This window comes from Podarcis pityusensis, assembly GCF_964106645.2.
Source record: "Podarcis pityusensis genome assembly, chromosome: 6".
Taxonomy (NCBI): Eukaryota; Metazoa; Chordata; class Lepidosauria; order Squamata; family Lacertidae; genus Podarcis; species Podarcis pityusensis.
This window is the reverse complement of record NC_138030.1, coordinates 1,548,168-1,576,065: the sequence shown is the minus strand read 5'-3', so window position 1 is coordinate 1,576,065 and position 27,898 is coordinate 1,548,168. Positions and strand designations below refer to the sequence as shown.

Genomic DNA, 27,898 nt, shown 5'->3' with positions numbered 1-27,898 from the left:
CTGGGAATCCTCTGATTCGCTGGAAAGACTCATGGAATCTCTTGAGTCATTGTCATCCTCTTCCTCGCTGTCCTGGGATTCATCCCCATCGCTCTCCATCTCCTGCCTACCCTGTGCCTCTGTCCCTGAACCCCTGACAGGTGTCATCTGCAAATTTCATAAGAATCCCCTCAATGCCTTAATCCAAGTTGTTTCTAAAGATGTTGAACAACATCGGGCCCAGGACAGAACTCTGCGGCCCAGGACAGAACTCCCACTTGCCACGTTTTCCCCAGGAAGACAAGGCACAGTTAGTGAGCACTGTTTGGGTTATTTCCCCAGAGACTCACAAAAATACATTTCCAATTCTGTCTGCCCCCAGCAATGAATTTTCTGAAGATTTTGTCTGGTTCGGTTTGTGTTGCCGCTTCCTCAGTGCTGTCAACCGTGTGCTGCTGAACTCCCCTCATAGAGCATTTCTTGGCATCTGGAAAAGAATAATGGAAACATAGAACTGCAGAGTTGGAAGGGACCCCACGAGTCATCTAGTCCACCCCCTGCAATGCGGGAATCTCAGCTAAATAATCCCTGACAGGTGGCCATCCAACCTCTGCTTAAGAACCTCCAAGGAAGGGAGTCCGTTCCACTGTCAAACAGCTCTTACCATCTGCTTTCTCGGAAGTTGAACCCATTGCTCCTGGTCTGAACCTCTGGAGCAGCAGAAAACAAGCTTCCATATTGTGGATGGATGGATGGACAAGCTAGAAAGTACAAACTGCCCTTTGATTTCCTGATGAAGGACGGTGATGGTGTAATAGTTAAGAGTTTTGGACTATGACCTGGGAGTAAAGGTAAAGGGACCCCTGACCATTAGGTCCAGTTGTGGCCGACTCTGGGGTTGCGGTGCTCATCTCGCTTTATTGGCCGAGGGAGCCGGCATACAGCTTCCGGGTCATGTGGCCAGCATGACTAAGACGCTTCTGGCGAACCAGAGCAGTGCACGGAAACGCCGTTTAACTTCCCACTGGAGTGGTACCTATTTATCTACTTGCACTTGGACGTGCTTTTGAACTGCTAGGTTGGCAGGAGCAGGGACCGAGCAACGGGCGCTCACCCCGTCGTGGGGATTCGAGCCGCCGACCTTCTGATCGGCAAGTCCTAGGCTCTGTGGTTTAACCCACAGCGCCACCCGCATCCCTATGACCTGGAATACCAGGGTTCAAATCCCCGCTCAGGCATGCTGCTCACTGGGTGACCTCAGGTAGCCTCCCCTACCTCCCAGGGCCATTGTGAGGATGAAATGGGTACGAGAACGATTTGCTCCACCTTGAGCTCCTGGGGAGAACAGGAGGTATATAAATGTAATAAATAAAGTAATAATAAAAAAATTATATGTATATAAATTTAATAAGTAAATACTGATGAACAATGTGGTCTGTGTTGCCTTACAGCGGTACCTCGGGTTATGAACTTAATTTGTTCCAGAGGTCCTTTCTTAACCTGAGCCCCGCTTTTGCTAATGGGGCCTCCCGCTACCACTGCGCTGCCACCGCTGCAGCGCAATTTCCATTCTGATCCTGGGGCAAAGTTTGCAACCTGGAGCAACTACTCCCGGGTTAGCGGAGTTTGTAACCCAAAGCGTTTGTAACCCAAAGCATTTGCAACCCGATTTACCACTGTGTTTGGGGAGCCTTATACCAAATCAGGTCATTGGTCCATTTAGCTTGGTATTGTCTACACTGGCTGGCAGCAGCAATGGCTCTCCAGGGTTTTAGGTGTGAGAACTGAACCCGGGACCTTTTGCACGCATGGGAAGCAGACGCTCGCCCACTTTCCCAGGCTGGAACCTGCAGCAGTTCCATTTCCCCGGCAGTCAGACTCTCTTCTGAGAGTATCTCCTGGCACCTGGATTCCAGAGCAGAATCATGGAACTGGAAGGGACCCCCTGCAATGCAGGAATCCTTTTGCCCAACGTGGGGCTCGAACCCACGACCCATGAGATTAGAGAGTCCCGTGCTCTACCAAACAGAAGCGGGAGCAGCCCCAGGTTCAGAGAGTGAAGGTGAATAAAGAATGGACAGTACTTAAAGAGTATTAAAAAAATTATTGTGATAACAAAAATCTCCTGGCAGACCTTGACTGATTCTTGTAATCTATAGGTGATAAATAACAGAACATCTTGAAAAGAATTGGGAGAACGAAAAACAACAACAAGGCAGTGTGTGTAAAATAACAAAATGAGAAACAGTACAATGAGAATAATCAGAAGTTTATTTTATGTATTCCATGTTTCATTCTTTTCTTTTGTTTTTCTGTATAATATGTGTATGTAGTTTGTATATATTGTATTATTGTGTACTGTTGTGTAAGCGAGAGCAACCCCATGTTCAGAGATGCCGCGTGTGGGTGGGAGAGGTCAGCAAAGAGTGCTGTGCATTGTCCGCGCCATGTGCCAGCGGTGTGCAATGCTTCTGCATGCGCAGGCTCTTCTCCGTCTGGTTTCCCCCTCCTTGGTCCAGCCAGGGCTGCTGCACCTTGACAGCTACAAGGGCAGGCAGAAATCAAGCGCTCCCCCAGCCCAGAGATGTGGTGAAGTGGGAGGGGGCTTTGCAAAGTTCCTTGCTAGCCTGAGGCTCTGCTTTTATTTGCATTTCCTCACTGGCCAGGCTCCTGCGTCTGGAATGCATCATGGAATTGCTTATTTATTCCTCTTCATTTGGAGGCGGGGGGGGGGGGAGCCTCCCATCAGCCTTGGGCAAACCTCAGCCGGCCCCCACTTTCCACTCTTCCGCCTCTTGCTGGGTGAGACGTAAGTTTGCTTGACAGGAGGCATAAGAAGGGCAGACAAAGCGAGAAATCACCGTCCGGGGAAGATAGACAAGCGAGGCCTGGGGACGGTTGCAGAGAGGCTGTGTATTTCTTTCCTGACAAGACCGTCAGGGCTACTTATGGAGCTGTGCACAAGTTCACCCCCCCCCCCTTCTCTCTCTGCGTAACGGGGTGATTGTGGGGCAGAGGAGAAGGAAGAGAGAAGGTCCTGGTCTACGAGGTCTGAGCCTCTGCCTCTCTTTGGGACATCTGGGGAGATGAAAAAGGATCTGGAGACAAAGCCTCCATCATCATCACCATCTTATATTATTATTATTATTATTATTATTATTATTATTATTCATGAATTAATTTAAATTGGAGCATATGAGGTGTGGAGACACGTTGTGCTCCTTCTGGGGTCCTTTGTCCACCTTTGGTCCCCATCCTGTACTCAGGTCTCACCTGTGGCTCCTAGAAGCTGTCAGCATACGACAGCAAACACACCCCAGGAACGGGTTTGACTGGCTGGTGAGACCAGCTGAGGGGATCTGCTGAGTCTCAAACTATCTGGGAATTAAGAACTTCCCCTGCATGCGAAGACAGGCTCCGGAGGATGGGCAAGGCCAATAGTGGGTTCTGCCTGTGCTACAGAGGGAAGTGAGGGACACCTGGGAAGGTAGCTCATCCAGGAGAAGGAATACTCTGATCCTAAACTTCCCCTGCCTTTGCGGCGATACCTGTGGGAAAGACTTTGGGAGTAAACCCTGGGGGAAAGTCCATACCCTTAGCCTTGTGGGACATCTTTGGGAGAAGAAAAAGCTAAGGTGTAAACTCTACACAGGGACACGGGTGGCGCTGTGGGTTAAAACACAGAGCCTAGGACTTGCCGATCAGAAGGTTAGGCAGTTCGAATCCCCGCAACGGGGTGAGCTCCCATTGCTCGGTCCCTGCTCCTGCCAACCTAGCAGTTCGAAACCACATCAAAGCGCAAGTAGATAAATAGGTACCGCTCCGGCGGGAAGGTAAACAGTGTTTCCGTGCGCGGCTCTGGTTCGCCAGAAGCGGCTTAGTCATGCTGGCCACATGACCCAGAAGCTGTATGCCGGCTCCCTCGGCCAGTAAAGTGAGATGAGCGCCGCAACCCCAGAGTCAGCCACGACTGGACCTAATGGTCAGGGGTCCCTTTACCTTTACCTTTTTAAACCCTACACAAGAAGGGAAGAAGAAGAAGAAGAAGAAGAGTTTGGATTTGATATCCCGCCTTTCACTCCCTTTAAGGAGTCTCAAAGTGGCTAACATTCTCCTTTCCCTTCCTCCCCCACAACAAATGCTCCGTGAGGTGAGTGGGGCCGAGAAACTTCAAAGAAGTGTGACTGGCCCAAGGTCACCCAGCAGCTGGATGTGGAGGAGTGGAGACGCGAACCCGGTTCCCCAGGTTACGAGACTACTGCTCTTAACCGCTCTTAACCACTACACCACACTGGCTCACAAATCCAGAGGGGATTCCCTAAGATGGTTGGGTGGCGCCTTGTACGCCTCCTCCTGGCAGCTCCTGCAGCCAAAAGTAATTCAGAAGCATGGCTACGTCCAACTGTGGAGGCAGCAAAGTCATAATGGCCATTCGCCACTGATAGCCCTCTCCTTCATGAATTGCTCTAATCCTCTTTTTAAGTTATCCACAGTGCAGACCTCCCAACTGTCCTGTTTTAAGCGGGACGTCCCAGATCACAGCAGCCAATCCAGTCTTCTGTTTTTGGTTTGGCTCTCTGGCATGAGCACCAGACCAAAAGATGAGTGTTAAGTTGTGGGTGAACATATCAGATGACACAGCGATTCTTCAAACAGCTTTTGTTTATTCACAGGCCAGAACAGAACTCAACTGAAGAGTTCAGTCAGCCTGCTTATATAGAGCTCCAGTACAATGTAACTGTAACAATTTTCTAAAACTATCCAATCACTGAATGTCACTTTCGATCCCTTATTTGCATAACTATCTACAGTATCCCTCTGCTGGCCCAGGGTGAGAACTTCAGTACATAACAATCATCACTCTGGCGATCGTCATCATCATCAGCATGCCAAAATGCCTTCCGGTTCAGGGCTCTGGCATGACTCTGTTGATCACCGACAGAGGCACAGAGGCTTGCCTTACTCTGCGCTTAACCCAAAGCTGTAACGGAGAAGCAGGATCTTTGGGGTGTTAATTCTGCAAGTCCCTCCATTCCATGCTCAGGTTGTGTGTGTGTGTGTGTGTGTGTATAAAATTATAAATCCTAAAGTCGCCGCAGTCTCCACTGAGCTGCATTCCCACACCCCTGGAGTCTCCTGGCCTCAGCAATTTCTGTGCATGTAACACTGGTGTCAGAAATAGGCTTGTGTTTCCTGGAGAAGGAAATGTGAACCCCTCCGTCCCCAACTCAGGTTGTACATACGCATAAAGAAAATAACAAATCCTAAATGCACCACAGTCTCCGCTGACCTTCATTCCCAGGAAACTGAACCCTGGGTAAAAGCTGGAGCTGCTGGAAACGCTCGCCACTTGGAGATTAGCAAGCACACGACAATATACCGTATTTTTTGCTCTATAAGACGCACCAGACCACAAGGTGCACCTAGTTTTTGGAGGAGGAAAACAAGAAAAAAAATATTCTGAATCTCAGAAGCCAGAACAACAAGAGGGATTGCTGCGCAGTGAAAGCAGCAATCCCTCTTGCTGTTCTGGCTTCTGTGATAGTTGTGCAGCCTGCATTCGCTCCATAAGACGCACACACATTTCCCCTTACTTTTTAGGAGGGAAAAAGTGATTCTTATAGAGCAAAAAATATGGTATTTGCCTCCTTCCCCAAACCACCCACCCACAGACCCACCCCAGTCATGCCTGATGGGCTCCTAGGACCAGGCTCCCGGTCATTGCCTTCAACTTCTTTTCCATGACACTTCAGAGTGTGCCCCAGGCGCGTTTGATACGAATGAAGACTCGGAGATGGCAAGTCCATTTAAAGAACTTTATTCGCTTCAGCTGGTTACAGACTGGTTTGTGTGGTGCAGGTAAGGGCAGGGCATTGTGGGAAAGCTGCTTGCCTCCCCTCTTAGCGCAGCGTAGGGGGCTCCCACCCTGGGCCTGGAGTCACAGAGCTGTAAGGAAGGGGTCGTTACTCGTAACCAGCTAGGCTGGCCCTCTGCCCAGAGGCAGCAGCAACAGGAAACTGTATTCTTGATGAGACACATATTGACCTCCCTTAGCTGGCTACCTTTCCCTGCACCAATCTTGCCTGCTTCTGCAAACAACCTCCCCCGAGACATAGCAAATAGAAATATATACAAGAAGAATAGGACTGGGGAGGGGGGGTGTGAAAGGGGCTTGTGGAACCGGGTGGTTTGGGCGTCTGGTTTTGAAACCCAGAAAATTGGCATTTCTTGTGCAATCTGCATTTTATGCCCTCGTTTTGGGGGACCAGAATTGTTTCAGTCAGGAGCCTTGGCATCCCCAGACCCCGCTCTAAGGATTGATTTTGCAGGGCATTGGACTAGATGCTCTTTTGGGTCCCTGCAATTCTGTGTGCCCATGAGTTTTTGCCAAAGCTAGGGTGGCAGTCACCTGTGGGCGTCCACTCCCACAGGGGTGGGGTCTCATTCCCCCCCCAGAAAGTATCCACCCAGGTGGGTCTATATTCCCAGGTTGCCCACAAATTTGACTCTACTGGTTCTCCGGCGTGGCCTCCACATCCAACTAAGGTTTGCTTCTTAAGAGATTTCTTGTTCTCACTTCCAGCAACTGATATACAAAGACCTCGCTACAGTTGTGTCCGTGCCCCTTCTCCAGAGAGTACATAAAAAAGAGGATCCCAACCTGATCCCAAACTTTTCCCAAATTAAAAAAAAAAATCATAAGAAGCAGTGCTGAGAATTTAATCCGCCACCCACCATTTGTGTGCTCAATAGCCAGTGATTGACAGCTCTTGGACCTGAGCTCCACATCAACTTTTCCAGCTGGCAAATTGTCACCATATTATTGTGCTCTAGTACCAGATTGCAGCATCGCTCTAGAATAGTATCTGGGACATAGATTGGAGTGGAGCGTTTAAAAAAGAACACAGCAATGCATGAAATCACTGTGCAAATTTGGGTGTCATAAGAGACAACCAGTTTTATAATGGTGGCCTCCCGTGTTTTTTGAGATGGGATTTCCAGGGGCCAGCACCCCCAAGAATGCATCCTGCTGGTTCTCCACACAGCTACAAAGAGGTGCCACTTGGAAAACTCACGGGGGCTGGGTCAGTGTCCTGGGAATGCAGGAGGGAGAAACAGTCAGTTATATTTACAATATACAGTCATCAACTTCATAGTTACACAGTTTGATACTAGTGAATTAAAACGGATGGTCTAAACGGCATCCCTCGGGCGTCTCATTTTACAAAGCAAGGCGGAGCATCTCCGGGGGGTTCACAAATGGCATAAGAAGCTAGCAATGCAAAGGTGAGGAGGGTCAGGCCCTGGTGTGGCTTAAAGTGTCCCCAGAGCTGGGGGAAGGTCCAGCTTTGAATTAAACCACCTCACAGCAAGGCAGGTGGCCTCAGGCCCATGTTCGGACACCCTAAATGCTTCCAAAAAGACAATCAGAGAAGACAGTCCTGCTTGGACGCCTGTAAAGGTGCCAGGGGGCATCCACAGCTGTGTTCCTTGGGGAAGATGCCCTCTCCTACCCATGTGGACATGGGCAGTCAGCAGGACAGTGTAACCCGGCCAACTGGGCTCCCTCCGTTTAAATCCACCCTGGAGCGGCTCCGTGTCGTCTCCGGAGTCCCGGAAGCAGCCCATTGTCCATTCAAGGGGAGAAATTCATAGTTAGAAAGGAATGTTAAAAATACATATCTATATGACCGAGTGGAAGGGATGCTGACAATGAGGTTCATGCGGACGGGGTGACTCTAGTTTGTGGCATTCGTTTTACATCGGTTCCTCAGCAACCTGGCCCAAATACGGACTGGCCACTAGGATGTCATGTTCCCACCACCCAGTGGGATGGGGCAGGTGTGTGTGTGTGTGTGTGGAAGAGTGGGGGGGGGGTGGAGGAGGGAGAAACCCCATTTAGGCCATTCAGTAACACAACTCGGGACGCAACCCAGTCTAGAGGGCACAGGACGCATCGTCCACGGAGCGTTTCTTGAGCTCCTTGCCTGGCTTGTGGTGCTGGTGGTGTGGGTGGGAGCCGCTCAGTTTGCTGTGGTCAGAGAGCTGCAAGCCCAGCAGCTGGGTGTCTTGCAGGTGCCCGGTGGGGGAGCTGTGGCGGTGGGGCTCGGTGGTCTCCTCTGGTTCCACCCGCAGGTAGGCCTTCACTTTGTGGTGGCGGGCTTTGCTGTCGCTGAAGTCGATGACGCGACACTCGTAGGTGCCTTCGTCCGTCGGTTTGACCCGAGAGAGCCGCAGCTTGTGGGAGATGTTACTGCCGACCACTTTCACGACCTGGAGGAGGTTGCAGGGGTTGGGCAGGGCAAGGGAGAGAGAGCACAGGATTGAGGCCACTGCAGATATTCAGGTCCTGACACAAAACTATTCCCAGACTCATCCCTACCCAGCAACCATTTTTATTCACAGCAGTGACAATACCTGCAAAAGTCATGTCGGGTTGTATCCAACAAACATCTCCTCAGAGTAGACCCAATGAAATTAATAAACCTCACTTCATTAATTCCAATGGGTCTACTATGATTTGCACTAATATTGCACACAACACAGACTTTAATTGGCTCCAAAAGTCAAGAGGAGACCTTGTTGATGTTTCTATATGCAGAAAAGGCTTTTGGCAATAAAGAATGGCATTTCCTTTTTGGAAACTCTTAAAGCTTTTGATTTCAGATTTGCAACAGACAATGGATTTAAGCTATTTATTCAGATTCAAAAGAAGAAGAAGAAGAAGAAGAAGAAGAAGAAGAAGAAGAAGAAGAGTTTGGATTTGCTATCCCGCTTTATCACTACCCGAAGGCGTCTCAAAGCGGCTAACATTCTCCTTTCCCTTCCTCCCCCACAACAAACACTCTGTGAGGTGAGGGGGGCTGAGAGACTCCGAAGAAGTGTGACTGGCCCAAGGTCACCCAGCAGCTGCATGTGGAGGAGCGGGGAAGCGAACCCGGTTCCCCAGATTACGAGTCTATCGCTCTTAACCACTACACCACACTAATGGGAGTTTATCAAAAAAAGGTTAATGTGGCAAAAGGCAAAAGGAAAGGATGCCTGCTTAATATTTCTCTTAATTTTAAGCAAGTAAAGTAATTTTAAGCAAGTAAAATAAGAGTAAATAGTGTATAACTGGGGTAAAAATCGAAAAGTAAATAAAAAGTAAAGTAAATAAATAAAAATCGAAAAGTAAATAAATATGTCTGGCCAGTGTCACTGTGAGAAAATATTATGAAAATGATATACAGGTGGTACATAACCCCAGTCAAGCTTGCAAAAATCTACCATTTGCCTGATAATAAATGTTGGAAATGTAAAGAAACTGAAGGTACATTTTTTCACCTTTGGTGGACGTGCCCAAAGATTAAGGCTTTCTGGGAGATGATATATAATGAATTAAAAAAGGTATTTAAATATACCTTCTTGAAGAAACCAGAGGCCTTTCTCCTGGGCATAGTCGGCCAATCGGTGTTGAAAAAGGATAGAACTTTCTTTATGTATGCAACAACAGCAGCAAGAATACTCATCGCAAAGTATTGGAAGACACAAGAGCTACCCACACTGGAAGAATGGCAGATGAAATTGATGGACTATATAGAATTGGCGGAAATGACTGGCAGAATCCATGACCAGGGACAAGAGTCGGTGGAAGAAGATTGGAAGAAATTTAAAGATTATTTACAGAAATATTGCAAAATTAAAGAATGTTAGAGTGATGATGGATTGAAATTAAGTGGCTTCTAGCCGTACAGGCTTTAAAGTTATATATAGATCAAGATTAAGGATTAGGATTAAAAAGGTTAAAAGAATGGAAAATTGGCTTTTAATAGGTAAAAATTTAATGTTATATTATATTAAGATTAAGGATTGGGATTAAAAAGGAGGGAAAGGAATTGCTGGACAAACAAATTGAATTGGAATACAAAAGAGGGAGGTATGAGGAGGTCCAGGAAATAAGTAAATCTAAAAGTAGTGATGAAAAGATGGAATTGTTTTTAACTGTTTTTTCTTTTTTCTTTTTGTATTGTGTATTTTTCTTTTTCTTTTTAAACCCTTTTTTTATTGATGTGTCTTTTTTTATGTGAAACTTTAATAAATATCATTAAAAAAAAAAAAGATCTACGCACTCTGGAAGAATGGCAGATGAAGGTGATAGACTACATGGAACTCGCGGAAATGACTGGCAGAATCCGAGACCAGGGAGAAGAGTCGGTGGAAGAAGATTGGAAAAAATTTAAAGTATACTTACAGAAACATTGTAAAATTAATGAGTGTTAGAAGGATGCTGGAATGAAGTTATATGGTTTTAGTAGAAATGCAACAAAGAATTAAGTAAAAGCTGATTGATAACGGGTTAAAATGAAAAATTTAAGGTTAGACCGTTAAGATAAATTATAGGAAAAAAATTGAGAAAGATGGGAAGAATTTGCTGAAATAGTGAATTGAACTAGAATACAAAAAAAGGGAGGTGTGAGGAGGTCGATGAAACAAGTAAAGGAAAGGTAAAGATATAGAATATTGGGTGTGTGTTTTAGTTTTTTTCCCTTTGTTTCTTTTTTGCTGTATTGTTGTATTGTTCTTCTATGTTTCTTTTTTCTTTTCTTTTTTATTGTTGTCTTTTTTCTTTTTTTTGTAATTTCTAAACTTCTAATAAATATCATTAAAAAAAAAAAAGACAATAAAAACATCCAACCAGCAAATAACAAAATGGCAATGATTATTCTTAAAAGTTTATTTGGAAGAATGGAAAGAAAGAAAGGTTTAATGGCAATATTTTATATGTGGATGGGAAGAACAGGGGAGAAGTGTCAGCACCACGCTTAGAGCTGAGCTGCAGCATAAAAGCAAGTTGTGCAAATACAGCCAGTTGCACCAGGTCTGCAATATGGCAGGAAACGAAAGGGTGAAGCAGCCCCCATCATGGATGGAGGAGCCCCTTCTGCTCAAGAATGTAGTTTCTGTAGCTGATTTGGGCTGAAATAAAACCAGGAGACTGAACATCATGTGCGCATATGAACACAGGCAGCTGCCCCACACCAGCGAGTCAGATCACTGCTCCTTCTAGCTCACCATGGTCTGCTCTGACTGGAAGGGTCTCTCCGGGATTGCAGCTGGAAGACATTCCCAGCCTCACCGGGAGATGCCAGCAGGGATGGAACCTTCTGCATGCAGAGCAGACGCCCGACTTTTCCTCTAAAGAAAACAGCACACCGCGGCAAGATAGTGCAATCACATCTTGCGCCACTTTAACCATGTGTGCTTGAAGGTCGGCTGGCTGAAATGATGCAACTTAAACCCAAGTGAGGTGCAGAGCAGGGGTCAGCAAACCTTTTCATCAGGGGGCCAGGCCACTGTCCCTCAGACCTTGTGGGGGGGCCGGGCTATATTTTGAAAAATATAAATACCCTGCAAGCCGGTCCCACAGCTGCCTCTGGACCTGGAGGAGGAACGCATTCTGCACGCGCTCAGGAGCGCCTCTCAGTGCCACCCGCTCACTGGTGTTGAGGATGAGCAGCAGCTGCTCCATCGGCCCAAACCTGCAGAGCTCCCAGGCGGCGTGCAGCCCGTCGCCTGAGGCCAGGTTGGCGGCAGGCGGCACGCAGCTCATGCTCCACCGCCGAGCCAGGCGCGGGGCCAGCAGGCGCACCAAGCTCTGGCTGAAAAACTGTGACGCGCCTGTCACGATGCCCATGGCACGGCCCAGACCCGCTACCCACCCACCGGCCTCTCCGTCCATGGCCACACTGGGTTTACCTCAGTGTGCGGGCAGCGGGGCTTTGGACTGGCTGCAGGAACTTCCTGCAGGCAATCCGAAGCTGTGCCAGTAACGCTGCCCAGAAGCCGTGCCAGCGTCATGAAAGTCAGTCCCTATGTGGCCAGGCGTCCACAGCTCGTGGGGACTGACTGAGCGGGTGGCAGGGTCCACGGGCCAGATTTACGAGCTTGGCGGGCCGCATTCGGCCCCCGGATCTTAGTTTGCCTACCCCTGGGGGAGAGCTTCAAAGCTCATTTTGTACTTACCAAAGGAAAGAGCTTTTAAGCTCTCTGCATTGCTGGTGTGCGCGTGGGGCGGGAGGCAAGTCCTGCTCAGTGTGCCGGCTCTGGGATGCTCACGCAAAATCTGGCAGGGCAGCCGAGTTGCTGCAAGATTTCACGTGAGCATGCCTAGTAAGCCAGGGCCTGCGCACTGAGCAGGCCTTGCCCAGCAAACAAGACGCAGAGCTTAAAACCTCTTTTCGCAGCAGGCCGGTCAGTGCAAAAGAAGAGCTCTCTGCCTTGCTGGCTGGGAAAGATACACTCTGCGCATGGGCTGTGGGAGCATGGGACTTTCTCCCCTCCACTCACCCAGTAGCCATGGGGTGGCTCCAAGAGTTCGGGCACATGCAATTTTCGTGTATGCGTAGAATCCTTGGAGCCAAACCCTACATAAGATTCGAACATGATATAAGGTCAAGGGACCCCTGACAGTTAAGTCCAGTCGCGAATGACTCTGGGGTTGCGGCGCTCATCTCACTTTACTGGCCAAGGGAGCCGGCGTTTGTCCGCAGACAGCTTCCAGGTCATGTGGCCAGCATGACTAAGCTGCTTCTGGCAAACCAGAGCAGCGCACGGAAACGCCGTTTACCTTCCTGCTGGACTGGTACCTATTTATCTACTTGCACTGCGTGCTTTCGAACTGCTAGGTTGGCAGGAGCAGGGACCGAGCAACGGGAGCTCACCCCGTCGCGGGGATTTGAACCGCCGACCTTTCAAACGGCAAGCCCAAGTGGCGAAGTGGTTTAACCCACAGAGCCACCTGCGTCCCTTTTTAAACATGCTATATTGAGCTGCAAAAAATTCTATCCCCCCTCTAAGTCTTCCCACACACTAAGGCCTCACGTAACCAATAGCCAATACCTCCCTCTGACACCCTCTTACATATTTGCCTCACCTTGATGTGACCGGCATCATGGCCAGCCCTCCTAAGGTCTAAGTTTGCCATTACGGAGCACGCCTCAAATTAAACCATCCTTATAAACAGGATATCCTGTTTATAAGGCTCTGGAGGGCGTGGTTTTCTTTATTGAAGAAAAATATTTTTCCCTGTGTTTTTCTATCTCACTCCCACACACTTCATAATTTTAGCCAGTCCCTCCTTGGTGCAATTTGTGATTTTTCAGGTTTCTTCCATTTGCTTGTTTGCTTAAAGCCATGCTGGTTTAATTGATTTTAAGCCACCTTGAGCGGTCGAGGCACAGAGGTTATAAATAATAAGCCAGAAAAACGCTAATCACAGACATTCAGCTAAAGCAAGCCGTGGGCAGGACTCAGCAAACCAGCCCAAGGATTTCCGCTTGCACTGGACTAGATGACTTCCCTCTCTGCCATTCTCTGCTCTCTGCTCTCCAGCAGTCTCTTCCCAAATGGTATTGGGGCCCCCACCCCCACCCCATGACTCCACCCCGGGGCCCTTCATCCCACGCCCCCCTCCATCACCAGAAGATGAGATCCAGCCCCCTCCAATGCGAGGCGCCCCAAGATCGATGTGGAATCACGGGAGCTAATTAGCTTTCCTACCAAATTGATTCGCTCTCAGTATTTATCACCTAATGAAATTTAAGACTTACTCACTAGCCCGAGCTGCTGCTGCTGCTGTTATTGGGCTGGGTCAATAAATCAGATTTTATTACCCGCCCGGAGGCTGCTGGCTCTGCTCCCTTTAATCACGCGGGATGCTAAAGGCCGCCCACCCCCTCTCCCCACTGCCCTTGTCTCCATCACCTTTGTTAGCTAAAGATTTTATAGCATCTAGCTAATGGGATCAGGGTCACACAAAAACCCACCGTGTTTCTGATGGGCTAAGGATGTGGAAAGAAGGAATGATGGGCTGGACTGATCTGAGCGCTGGGCAGATTTATTTGGAAAAGGCCTTTCTTGAAATCAGAGCCGTCAAGAGGGGATGGAGAGGAGAACGGCTTTTGCTTCTAATCCTGCACCTGGCCTCAAACACCTTGGCACAACCTTCCTTGCAAGGGGTTGGACTAGATGACCCTGTGAGTCCCTTCCCAGGGTACCATTTGATGGCTCAATGCCTCAAGCATCTGTGCCACATCGGGAAGCATGTGCATCACAATGCGGTGACTTCCAGGCTGGATTGCCGCAATGTGCTCTACGTGGAGCCGGCCTTGAAGACGATGCAGAAACTTCAGCTAGTCCAAAATTTAGCGTCCTGATTACCGGCTCAGGTTCCATTGAGATCTCACACAACCCCGTTTTAAAAGAACTGCGTCAGTTGCCATTTCATTCCTGGGCCCAATTCCAGGTGCTCACGTTGGTGTTTAAAGCACTAAACCAGGGGTCAGCAAACTTTTTCAGCAGGGGGCCAGTCCACTGTCCTTGTGGGGGGGCAGACTATATGGGGGGGGGGGGAGAGAACGAATTCCTGTTGCCCCACAAATAACCCAGAGATGCATTTTAAATAAAAGCACACATTCTACTCAAGTAAAAAAACGCTGCTTCCCGGACTGTCACATTGAGAAGGTGATTGGGCTGGATCCGGCCCCCAGGCCTTAGTTTGCCTACCCATGCCCTAAACGACTCAGGCCCCAAATACCTGAAAGACCACCTCCTTCCCTACAGACCCTCTTGAATGCTGCGATCGGCAGAGGGCCCCTCTTGGTAGCCCCTCCACCTTCCGAGGCTTGTAGGGGGTGGTGGGCCAGGGGGAGAGGGCCTTCTCTGTGGCAGCCCCTAAGCTGGGGAAATCACTTCCTGCAGAGGCGTGCCTGGCACCTTCATTGCACATCTGCTGGAGGATGTTGAAGAAGCACCTCTCTGCCCTGGCTTTTTGAGACTTGAAGCGTGAATTTTTAGGACCCACCTTGTTTTTATGGTTGTACATTGTCTTACATTGTGGGTGGGAATGAATGAATGAATGAATGAATGAATGAATGAATGAATGTGAAGCACAGGGGCCAGTGAATATCACAGCATGAGATCTCTTCCATCATTTCTGGTACCAAAGCAATGGACAGGCCCCTCGCTCAGGACCACCAAGCATACACTGCCCCACCATTTGATGGGGAAGCTTTGGCTCAGATGGAGGACCTCACATATAAAATATATACACCACTGAACTGCAAGCCCCCTCCCCCCAAAAAACAAATCCTCAACACAGTTTACAAAAAAAGATAACATGATAAAATAACCAGCAGGGGGAAAAACCACACAGTAATAATGTAAACCTTGCAAAAAGTTAAAACAACAGTAGATTATAATGTGCACCAACTTTCTAAATATCTGGACAGGCTGAATGTTTTTAGCAGGCACTGAAAAGAGAGCAGTGAAGGCACCTGCCTGCTATCAATAGGCAGGCAGTTCCAAAGTGTAGGTGCTACCACAGTAAAATATCAAGTTCTTAAAAAAATGCAGAAAGGGGGCTATGTGGCACCTCTAACAGAGCCAGTTCCATCAAACCCATTATAGGGGGATGGACTAGATGACTCTGTGGTGCCCTTCCAGTTCTATGATTCATGAGTCCCCCAGTGCAGCAAGCATGGGGGTGTGAGGAGGAAATGGGTGGGGGGGGTGAATGGTCTTAGAAGGGGGGGTCCCCCATTGTGCCTGGACTGCAGCCACTTTGGAAGGGGGACCAAGATACTGGCTCCTTCGCTCGACCTTCCAGTGGAGCAACGGGCCTTGGTGGAAACTGGAGAGGGCTATAGTGTGGAGAGCCAGTGTGGTGTAGTGGTTAAATGCAGTGGACTCGTAACCTGGTGAACTGGGTTTAATTCCCTGCTCCTCCACATGCAGCTGCTGGGTGACCTTAGGCTAGTCACACTTCTATGAAGTCTCTCAGCCCCACTCACCTCACAGAGTGTTTGTTGTGGGGGAGGAAGGGAAAGGAGATTGTTAGCCACTTTGAGACTCCTTAAAGAGAGTGAAAGGCGGGATATCAAATCCAAACTCTTCTTCTTCTCTTCTACAGGCAACCGAGGGGGTGGCAGTCACAGCCTTCCTAAAGCTGGAACAGGAAGGCGAAGTCTTGCTGCCTAGACCCAGGCTCCAAAGGTGGGAGCAAACCCACCCGCCTGCCTGCTCTGACGGGCTGCATGTCTGCAATCCTGACAACTACGTGAGCAAGTCTCCCAAGTCAACAGTTGTCATTCAGCAGCAAAAAAAGGCTAACACAATTCTAGGCTGCATCCGCAGATGTGTAGGAAATAACTGTACTGCTCTATTCTGCCTTGGCCAGACCCCAACGGGAGTCTTGTGTCCAATTCTAGGCACCCCAGATCAAGAAGGGTGCTGACAAGCAGAAGGTGCACAGAGGAGGTCGCCCAAAATGATTGAGGGTTGGGGCTCTGTGGCACCTGTGTTATGGAAATTACTGGGGGGGGGGGGCACATCTTTAAAGTTAAATATTACAAATATTTTGCCTGAAAGTATCCTTTCAACTTGACAGCTCAGGGAAGTTACCTAGCTTTAAAAAATAATATAAAATCATCTCCTTTCCCAGTTTCCTCCATCCCAAAGCTATTTGCCCCTTGAAAAGGGACTCCAGGAAGTTCCCAGAGGTGAAAATTGCTGGGCTCATTGTTAGCCAAAGGAAGCCAAATCTCATCACCTGACTCGCCTCAGGCTCCAGACATGCAAAGGAACTTCTTCTATTGTACTTTTGGGTGGTGGGTACTTAAGACATATTTGTCTATGCTCATCTTATACCTGAGTCTTGCCCTGCCATGTCTGCTTATGCTAATCTGGTAGCAAGGACTCCTCTGGACATGTTTGCCAAGGTTAACCCCTCCCCTTTTGTGACATGTCAGTGATGTAGCAATGGTGTAGCAATGATGCTGTACGAACTGTATTCTGGAATATGATGGGAAAGTTTTAAAAGTCTTTGTCACCCCATCCTCGGGGTTAAAATTTGCTCTTTGAACCTATTGCGCAATAAACTTTGGTCTACAGCTATTTGCTCCGGTTGGCTGGACTCCTTCCTTTATTCCGCAGGGACCAGCTGGGGGACTGAGCAGCCTCGCGCCTAGATTTTTTCCTTAACACCTGGAAGCACAACCCCTCAGCTGGCAGGACCTGCTGTGCTCAGCCTGCTCCCCTTCTTAGCCTGCCTTTGCTCTGCAGCCCTCCTCTGTTCTGAGCGCCAGGAGGGCCAGGAGGAGAGGGGAGAGAGGGCAAGAGTGAGAGCGAGGAGGGGCCGGGTCCCAGCTGCTTCCCTGCTCAGCCTCGGGAGGAAGGGAGTGACAAGGCCCATTGCTGGCTCTATAAATCAGATATATTGCCCATCCCCGAGGTCCCAGGAGCTGCTCTGCTATATAATCACCTCTAGAAGTTTAAGGCCATTTGTCTACTTGCCCCTGCCTTTGTGAGCAGACAGTTTTATGGCATTTTGGTAAGGGGATGCTAACAGCACATGCAAAAGAAGGAGAGGGAGGGAGAGAGACGCCAAACTAGACACAGGGCTAAATGCATCACATTAAATGTCATGGCTGCAATAATGAGTATCTGGCACATGTGCACATGGGGTCAACATTTTCCTCCCCTGCTGCAGTCCAGACAAAAATCAAATATGCCCCTGCATGGCAGCTCTCAGTGGCAGCTTGCATTCTGGGGCTAACGGCTGCTGTTGATTGGTTGATTTTGGTTTGGGTGATGCAGAGAAGGGTTAACTCCTCCCTTCCTGCATGCCGCAGTCCCAGTTAAAGCAGGGTGGTGGTGTGGTCTGCTCAGATTGCTATATATAAGAATCTAAGGCTGTTGTCACGCTGCACTTCACAAGACCACCAGCAGGGGGCCACACTGGCTCCAGCATAAGGAATGGCAGGCAGGTGAGAAAGAAAGCAGCATGGCAGGCAGCCAAGGCAAGCTGTGCTACAGGGGTGGTGGTGTGGGGGAGGTGTTTCAAATAGCCAGCTGTTTTGGGACTACAATTCCCATCATCCCTGACCACTGGTCCTGTTAGCTAGGGATGATGGGAGTTGCAGTCCCAAAACAGCTGGAGGGCCAAGTTTGGCCACCACTAAAGCGGTTTAGCCAACTGATGTCTGAAGCATCTCCCCTTCCTTTAAAAGGGAGGGGCTTCACGTAGGGGAGGGGCTTGAGGTGAGCTGGGGGTTGATCAGGTGGTTGACAAATGTGCAGGCAGAGTTGCTTTGCACAGCAAGCCTGGGTGGAAGCTCCTAGTATGAACATAGACACAAATAACCCCAACTGCAGTACAGCATCACATCTAGAAGTCAGATGTGTTCGGTCTGTATAGTTAAAGCTCTGGTTTTCCCAGTAGTGATGTATGGAAGTGAGAGCTGGACCATAAAGAAGACTGATTGCCGAAGAATTGATGCTTTTGAATTCTGGTGCTGGAGAAGACTCTTGAGAGTCCCATGGACTGCAAGAAGATCAAACCTATCCATTCTGAAGGAAATCAGCCCTGAGTGCTCACTGGAAGGACAGATTGTGAAGCTGAGGCTCCAAGACTTTGGCCACCTCAGGAGAAGAGAAGACTCCCTGGAAAAGACCCTGATGTTGGAAAAGATGGAGGGCACAAGGAGAAGGGGACAACGGAGGACGAGATGGTGGGACAGTGTTCTCGAAGCTACCAGCATGAGTTTGACCAAACTGCGGGAGGCAGTGGAAGACAGGAGTGCCTGGCGTGCTCTGGTCCAGGGGGTCATGTAGAGGCAGACATGACTAAACGACTAAACAACAGCCACCCCAATAGCCTTTGCTGGCTCTTGGGAAGGACTGCAGACCAGTGTAGACAAGCGTTTTCTACGGGGTCAGAGGACTGCTCCATTTTGCTCAGTATTACCTACATGGACTGGCAGTGGCTGCCCAGGGTTTCAAATGGGGGACATTCCAGAACCTGGGACCTTCTGCATGCGAAGCCCTCCCGCATGTGATGGGGTTTGACCCCGGTTCAAATGCTTGCGTCTGCTGCAGCTTGGCCCTGCAAGGCAATGCGTCCTCAAGGCACAGAGCAAAACCTCTTGGGCAGCCTCTGCACGCTGCGTGCCATTCCCTTCCATCTTCCGGCTAGCTGAAGGACCGAAGGGTGGGCGGGGGAGAGGAATCAGGCCCCCGTGTTAACTCCATCATACGAGAACAAGGAGTCACTTAGAGAAATTAACAGCCGGCAAATTCGGAACCCATAAAAGGAAACGCAACTTTGCACAACTCGCAGCTCGGAAACGGGGTTCCTCCAAGCCGGAGGATTATAAAAGGGCTGAGTAACTTTATGGCCCTTAATAATGTTTGCAGTTATTCAGGCTGGGAGGAAAAAGCAGAACGGAGTTTTATGCTCCATCACAGGGGTCAGGAAGGAATATTCTTGTTATCTTGATGGCACTGTGTGTGTGTGAGACTGTGTTCTTTGGGGTGCAGCGCCCATTCACATGTGACGCAAAGGCTGGAAGCCTTTCCTTATCGCAGTTCAGGTGCAGCAAATTTAAAGGGCCTCCCAGGCTGATGAGGGGTAGCCTTTTGTAGTCTGCCACCCGTCACTGATGCAATCAGACTGCGTTCGTGGTGCATTTATACTGGGCCGTCCGCACCCGGTTCCACTTTGCTAGTTGCTCCCAGTGTTCCTGTGTCATTGCCTTCTGGGGGGTGGGCAGCCTTGTGCTACAGCAGAAGCAGAAGAGGGAAAGCACCCCCCCCCAAAGCAGAGAACATTTGGGGCACGATAAGTCACAGGATATTAGTAGGAAACTTGGGGACGTGGAGACAGAGCAGATACAACCATGACTGAAACAGCAGACTTATTTGTAGAGAAAAGCCTTTTCTCCCTCTCTCATAACACTCAAACTCATGGGGATCCACTGAAGCCAAACATTAGGAGATTCAGAACAGATAGAAGAAAGCCCTTCTTCACGCACATCCGGAATTGATGTGCGGGGGGAATTTCCGAAAGGTGGCTCTTTGTCCTGGATCTTAGGTAAGTCAGTCGAAAAATTGTGGGCATTCTCAACGACTTTTGGGGTGTCCTGTTTTTTACTTTTTGAAATATGGCAACCCTATTCATGCAACACATAGTTAAACTATGGAACTAACCGCTGCAGGAGGCAGGGACTGCCACCAATATGGGGGGGGAAAAGGATTGGACAAATTCATGGACAGGGCTACCATTGTACAGGCTACACTGGTTCTGCTCTGCCTCCATAGTTAGAGTTAGCACTGCTTCTGAAGACCCATTACTGCTGTGGTTCCCAATTTGATTTTTAAGGGGGGCAATCTGAGAACGAGTTATTAACAGTTAATGGCCTTTTAGGCTTTCTACACGTGAAAGGGATGCGGGTGGCACTGTGGGCTAAACCACAGAGCCTAGGACTTGCCGATCAGCAGGTTGGCGGTTCGAATCCCCGCGACGGGGTGAGCTCCCGTTGCTCAGTCCCTGCTCCTGCCAACCTAGCAGTTCGAAAGCACGTCAAAGTGCAAGTAGATAAATAGGTACCGCTCTGGCAGGAAGGTAAACGGTGTTTCCGTGTGCTGCTCTGGTTCGCCAGAAGCGGCTTAGTCATGCTGGCCACATGACCCGGAAGCTGTACACTGGCTCCCTCGGCCAATAAAGCGAGATGAGCGCCGCAACCCCAGAGTCGGTCATGACTGGACTTAACTGTCAAGGATCCCTTTACCTTTACCTTTACACGTGAATAGGAGTTCAATTTTTGAATAATAAGAATTGTATGTCACAGGGGATGGGCATCAGGATTTTAGAGATGCTTAGGTGGGGCATGGCCAAAAAAAGGTTGCGAACAACAGGAGGGGAGAAGACTCTTGTGTTCAGGTCCTGCTTACAGGTTTTGCGCAGGAATCTGATCAGTCACTGTGAAAAGAGAATGTTGGGCTGCATCCTGACCTGATCCTGAAGGCATTTGTTATGTTCTTATGTTCTTAACCTGAGAAGCAATACCACTAAGAAGAGACTCCTTTTAAGCATGTGCCACCACCTTCCAAGGTCCATCATGTAGGCACAAGCAGCTTACACACTTCTGGGTCAGAGAAAGAAGTTTCTCTTCAGCAGCAGCTTGCCATGGTTCCCTGTCATTTCTCCGGAACATGTGCTTTTGCATGGATGCATCAGGAGTCCTGCAACGTCTCCCAAATTACTTTAATGGCTGTTTGCCTTCTGAGCCCCTTTAAGCGGGAGATGGGCCTGGCAGGCGGATCGTAAGTCTTTCTGAAATGGAGGCATCATTAAAAGACTGATTTAAATAAATTCCCCTCGTGTCTCTCAAAGCACCTCCTTCATCTCTTTTTACAGCTTCCGGTCCTCTTCAGACCGACAAAAATCTATGTTCCCGAGATCCTCTTAAACAGGATGGTACTCAGGAATGGGTCTTGGGGGACGTCAGAGTCTTTTCCAGCACAATTGGCACAAAAGTTAATTTCACCCTTGGCAAGAATTTATGGGTTACTTATCTCCAAGAAGGTGCTGTGTCTCACTCCCCTGGGTCTAGTAAGGCATTTCTGAATCTGAATTTAGGTCTTCTCCAAGAAGGGGGAACATTGATGATTACACGGTTGGCATTTAGACATGTGGGCACATGTCTCTCCACAGCTGCTTGCTCAGACTCCTCTAACTTTTAAAAGAGCCCAGGAGTTTGGGAAAGTGTTGTGACTCCCAGAATCAAGCACACCAACTCTAGGGGGCCGAAGACACCTCGACCCCCACAGTATGTATTGGAAGGGGCCCAGGGCCCCACGTCCTGTGCTGTCCTAAAAGCATAGGAAGAGCTAGCTGTTGGATCAGGCCAATGGCCCATTGAGTCCTGTTCTCACAGTGGCCAAACAGATGTCTCCCCCAAGGGAAGCCCTCAAGCAGGAGGTGAGAGCAACAGCCTTCTCCCACTCTTGTTCTTGTTCTAAGGCAGACTGGCTCTGTCCATGGAGGCTCCATTGAGGAATAATAAGAAACTAAGAAGATCCCTGGCGCCTGCTTCTTGGGAGAAAAGCAATGACAAACCTAGACAGCATCTTAAAAAGCAGAGACATCACCTTGCCAACAAAGGTCCGTATAGTTAAAGCTATGGCTTTCCCAGTAGTGATGTATGGAAGTGAGAGCTGGACCATAAAGATCGCCGAAGAATTGATGCTTTTGAATTCTGGTGCTGGAGGAGACTCTTGAGAGTCCCATGGACTGCAAGAAGATCAAACCTCTCCATTCTGAAGGAAATCAGCCCTGAGTGCTCACTGGAAGGACAGATCCTGAAGCTGAGGCTCCAATACTTTGGCCACCTCATGAGAAGAGAAGACTCCCTGGAAAAGACCCTGATGTTGGGAAAGATGGAGGGCACAAGGAGAAGGGGACGAAGGAGGACGAGATGGTTGGACGGTGTTCTCGAAGCTACCAGCATGAGTTTGACGCAACTGGGGGAGGCAGTGGAAGACAGGAGTGCCTAGCATGCTCTGGTCCATGGGGTCATGAAGAGGCGGACACCACTAAATGACTAAACAACAACAAAGAAGGTTCCTGCAGCAGCAGCAGCAGCAGGATCAGGCCAAAGACCTAGTTGAACATCCTCTTCGCACAGTGGCCAATCGGATGCCTGTGGGGAAACTAGCGAACAGGATCTGAGCACCAGGACCTTCCCTGCTCCTGTGGTTTCCAGTAACTGGCATTCAGAAGCATTGCACCCTCCAACTGAGGCTGGCTGGCTCTGAAGGCCAACAGCCACCGCAGTATCGGCACATCCTGCCCCCCCCCCCGGTCGAGGGAACTGATGCCTGCCGAGAATGATTAAAATGAGACAATGTCAGAGGAGCTGCAATTAGAATAAATGCTTTTTAAATATTATTCCGTTTTTAGCATGGGCAAAAACCCTCTGCTGTAATGAGCTGGAAGATAATTGACGATGCCACTCCTGCAAACCTAACACCCCCCCCCCCAAATTGGAATGGAAATGGCGAGAGACAGGGAGGCCAAGGCTCTGGGGGCAGGGCGGGCAGAGACACGAGGGGCCGCGGAGATTTGTTTTATTTAACTAATTAGCATATCTCCTCATTCCGTTCACGTGAGCCTAAATGGGGTTTTGGAATTCTAATCTGCTCAGCAAATTAGATTATTACCTCCTTAGCGTCAACTTGTTCTTTAGACACTGGCAGAAATCGAAGGAGATGTTTCCAGGGATGAGAGGCAGCCGCTTTGCACTGCGGCCTCGGTGGCAAGTGTGTCGTGGGAAGATGAAGTGGCTGGGGTCCCAAAACAGCTGGATCTGGCCAGAGAGGGCACATCACATCCAGACAACCAGAAGCCTCTCAGTGGCTGGGCCAAAACTCTCAAGCAAATGGGCATCTCAGTAGAAAAATATTATCTATTCTGCATTGGTCAGACCTCACTGTTGTCCTTTGTCCAGTTCTGGGCACCTCAGTTTAAGAAGGGTATTGACAAGCTGGAAGGTGTGCAAAGGAAGGTAGCCAAGATGATCAAGGGCCTGGAAAGCAAGCCTTATGAGGAATGGTTGAAGGAGTTGGGCAGGTTTAGCCTGGAAAAGAGGAGACAAGAGAGGCGATATGGGGAAGGGAAGATGGAGCAAGCTTGTTTTCTGCTCCCCCAGAGGATTCAAATGACAAGAAAGTCATTTGAACTCTCTGACAGTTCAAAGATGGGTTTTTGTATTGAAATGGGATGGTCTTTGTGTAGTTCTGCAAGCCTAAATCTGACCTGGCGCTCGCCTTTGTACACCTCTCCTTGTGTTCCTTCCACCCCTTTCACTTTTGGAACTTACCCCTTTTTCATCGCAACAGGATATTTGGCAACTCTATATGCCATGTATTTCAAACCACACAAAATGCAGAGCAACCCTGGAACCTGCGGTGTATGTGAAAGTTTTGTGCTGGTCTCCCAGTCCTAAAAATAACAGCCAGTGGCTTCAGACTCAAAGTTTATTTCAGAAGGTGGTGGGCTCTCCTTCCTTGCATGTTTTTTAAGCATCCCTCAGGGATTCCTTAGCTGCGATCCTTGCACTGCAGGGGGTTGGACTAGATGGCCTTGTGGGGTCTCGTCTAACTAGTTCTATGATTCTATGACACTTGGAACAACAGGCATCCGGGCAGGAGATGGGAAAACAGGCCGGGCAGCTGAGCCAGGAAGAGGAAGCCCCTCTCAGAGAGAGTTTTACTGTGGGCTACCTCGCCAGAGACAGCTACATCTATCAGCGTAAATGGAAGTCAAAGGAAAAGCAGAAGACCTTGGCCCAAGCAATTTATTTCTCACGCCGTCCTTCCTCTGGCAGAGGACTTGGCTATAATTTATCAGCTGGCCACAGGAGGTAAAAAATAGTTGTGGATCCAGCAGGGCCTTGGATAGGACCCGCCAGGAAATTTAAAATCTCCACGGCAGCTCTCAGGCACCATCCTTCACGCGGTTGCAAACAGAGGCTTCTCCAGCTGCCTTGAGACGCTTCCATGGCCAGCCGCTGTCTTAAAAAGGTAAAGGGACCCCTGACCATTAGGTCCAGTCATGGGTGACTCTGGGTTTGTGGCGCTCATCTCGCTTTACTGGCCGAGAGAGCCAGCGTACAGCTTCCGGGTCATGTGGCCAGCAGGACTAAGCCGCTTCTGGCGAACCAGAGCAGCGCACGGAAACGCCATTTACCTTCCCGCTGGAGCAGTACAGTGGTGCCTCGCAAGACGAAAATAATCCGTTCCGCGAGTCTCTTCGTCTTGCGGGTTTTTTCGTCTTGCGAAGCAAGCCCATTAGCGGTTTAGCGGATTAGCGCTACAGTATTAGCGGCTTAGCGGGCTTAGCGGATCAGCTGATAAGCGGCTTAGCGATCAGCTGTTAAGCGGCTTAACGATCAGCTGATAAGCGGCTTAACGATCAGCTGATAAGCGGTTTAGCGGCTTGGGAAAAAGGGGGGGGGGAAAGGAAAAAAACCCCGCAGGAACTCACAAGACATTTTCGTCTTGCGAAGCAAGCACATAGGAAATTCGTTTTGCGAAGCACCTCCAAAACGGAAAACCCTTTCGTCTAGCGGGTTTTCCGTCTTGCGAGGCATTCGTCTTGCGGGGCACCACTGTACCTATTTATCTACTTGCACTTTGACGTGCTTTTGAACTGCTAGGTTGGCAAGAGCAGGGACTGAGCAACAGGAGCTCATCCCGTCGCGGGGATTTGAACCGCCAACCTTCTGACCGGCAAGTCCTAGGCTCTGTGGTTTAACCCACAGCGCCACCCACGTCCCAGCCACTGTCTTCGGTTGGAAATAATGTGAGTCACAGCGCTGGGGGTGGGAGGAGCAAGTGTCAATCAATCCGAAAGGGGAGGGGCTTCCCAGGGAACCCTTCACAAAGTACTTAAAGAAGCAACAAAATGAACTGGTCTCCTTGGCAGGTTTTTGAATAAACATACACAAACTTTTTATTGGTAATATTTAGATAGATAAATTAAAGTTCTGTACAATTCTGGGACATGCAGAGAATAACAAGTGTTGAAAAACCAGAGAGAGGAGCTGAGGGAAGTCTGGGTGGGAGGGTGGGGTTTTTCTTTTTTGGGGAGGGGGGAGGGAAAAATGGGGAGGGGAAAAAAATGAAGATGATGTATTTTTGATAATTTGTCGCGTTGAAATTCTTAATTAAAAAAAATTCAAAAAAACCCCAACAACCACAATGCAGGGATCTCCACTAAAGCATCCCAGACAGGTTGCCACCTGACCCTTGCTTAAAAACCTCCACGGAAGGAGAATTCACTACCTTCCCAGGAAGGCAGTTCCAATGTTGAACAGCTCTTCATATCATAAAGTTCTTCCTGGTGTTTAAATTGGAATCTCCTTTCTTGTAACATGAAGCCATGGGTTTGAGTCCTACCCTCCAGATCAGGAGAGAACAAGCTTGCTCCATCTTCCATGTGACATCCCTTGAGATATTTGAACACGGCTCTCATATCTCCTCTCAGTTTTCTCTTTTCTAGGCTAAACATACCCAGATCCTTCAACCGTTCCTCATCAGGCTTGGTTTCCGGACCCCTGATCATCTTGGTCACCCTCCTCTGCACACCTTCCAGCTTGTCAACATCCTTCTTAAATTGTGGTGCCCACTCAGAACTGGACACAGTATTCCAGGTGAGGTCTGACCAAAGCAGAATAGAGTGGGACTATTACTATTATTTCTGGGCAGGTTCAGCCCAAGATATTTTGGCGCCTGAGGTGGACCCCAGAATGATGCCCCCACTTCCCTGCTGGGGAAGGAGGAGGTCAGAGAAGGTCTAAGTAAGGGACAAAGGGGCTGGGAGAGATATAATAATAATAATAATAATAATAATAATAATAATAATAATAATAATTTATTTATACCCCGCCCTTCCCGGTTCAAAAACCAGGTTCACAACAACTTAATTGTAAAAGCAGCATAAAATACAGTATAAAAACATGAATAACAATAAAATTCAAAATTCAGAATTCAATTTAGGGGAAATAAGCATTAGATCAACATTGGGGTCTGCCGTCTGAGATGGTCACCCCACCTTGTCAGCCCTGCTTCCGGGGTACCATTCTGCAACCCCAAACAAAGAATGCAAATGACTGGAGAGAGGAAAGGGTGGAAAGTCACCATAGGGAGTGCAAGTTGCCCGGAGGCAAATTGCCTTGCGGGATCAAAACGGATAAAGGGACCTGGGAAAAAAATAAGAATGTATATTTTTCCTAGTTCCAGAAGCTACACGGCAATATAAATGGAGCAGAGACCCTTTGGGTTTTGGCCAGGCTCATGGTGGGGCCCCCCCTTGCTACCACGGCTGCCTCCCTGCCAGCCCCCCAAGTCCCAGGGCCCCTTCCCTTCCCCCAAATGCACCTGTTAGTACTCGCATTTCTGGGAAATCCTGGGGAGCCCCTGGCAGTCAGAGGAAGCAGCGCCTGGCTAGGCAGATTCAGCAGAAGACTGCCTGTCTGGTCCCAGCTCCTCAAAGCAGACTTTGCCAACCTGGTGCCCTGCAGATGCTTTGGATGGCAGTTCCTTCCAGCCGCACGATGTTGGGGCTGATGGAAGTTGTTATGTACTGAGTTGAATAGGATCCAAAATGCAGCAGCCTGATTGGTCCTAGAACAATAGGGTGCGGAATGCAGCAGTCTGATTGGCCTAGAACAATAGGATCCAGAATGCAGCAGTCTGATTGGTCCTAGAACAATAGGATCCAGAATGCAGCAGTCTGATTGGTCCTAGAACAATAGGGTCCAGAATGCAGCAGTCTGATTGGTCCTAGAACAATAGGGTCCGGAATGCAGCAGTCTGATTGGTCCTAGAACAATAGGGTCCAGAATGCAGCAGTCTGATTGGTCCTAAAACAATAGGATCCAGAATGCAGCAGTCTGATTGGTCCTAGAACAATAGGATCCAGAATGCAGCAGTCTGATTGGTCCGCAGGAGCCACCCAATCCAGCTCCAGGTGGAAGTGAATCCGCAACCTGATTGGCCTACAGGAGAATTCCGGAATTAGCCAATCACGTGGGGCCCATTGTGTAAATAATGTATATAAAGCAGACATTCTGGGGGAACTTCCATTCCTCCCTACTATGAGCGGAATAAAGAGCATGAAATCCACTCTGGACTCCGAGTATATTTCAGAAGTCTTAGTCCCAAACATCTGGAGGGTGTCAGGTTGGCAATGGCTGCCTTGTGAGTGTCCTGGGTTCAGTCCCTGCTGACAACTCCTGGTGGAGCTGGGAGCGATGTCTGCCTGGAACCCTCTAGAGCTGCTGGCAGTCAGTGTAGACAATATTGAGGTGGATGGAGCAATACAAGGCTGCTTCTCCCTACGTTCTTGATGCCGCTTCCTTCCCTGGCAAACGGGCAGCCAGGGCAAAGGACTCTCTCAGAACTTCCCAACTCCTTAGCTCTGCACTTCATCACATTTTTTTTTTGCTGAAAAACCTCGGGCGCTCCCCGCATCACAAGGGAAAAGCTGCCGCTGCCGTGCCCTTGATTTAAAGCCTTCCTGAGAAGTCATTAT

At 49.0% G+C, this 27,898-nt stretch overlaps 1 protein-coding gene across 2 annotated transcripts in view; it reads right to left on the bottom strand.

Moving 5' to 3' along the window:
- Positions 1-5,781: 5,781 nt before the first annotated feature.
- The window catches only part of VSTM2L (V-set and transmembrane domain containing 2 like), an 86,856-nt gene continuing 64,739 nt past the window's right edge, over positions 5,782-27,898 (bottom strand). The window contains exons 4-5 of one of the 2 annotated variants that reach the window (XM_081011626.1): positions 7,968-8,253; positions 5,782-7,073 (exon numbers count right to left, since the gene is read on the bottom strand). In XM_081011626.1, coding sequence (XP_080867752.1) covers positions 7,066-7,073; positions 7,968-8,253 — 294 coding nt within the window. In that variant the 3' untranslated portion in view covers positions 5,782-7,065. Of the gene's footprint in view, positions 8,254-27,898 lie in introns of both variants that reach the window. The other variant, XM_081011625.1, reaches the window with a different exon arrangement.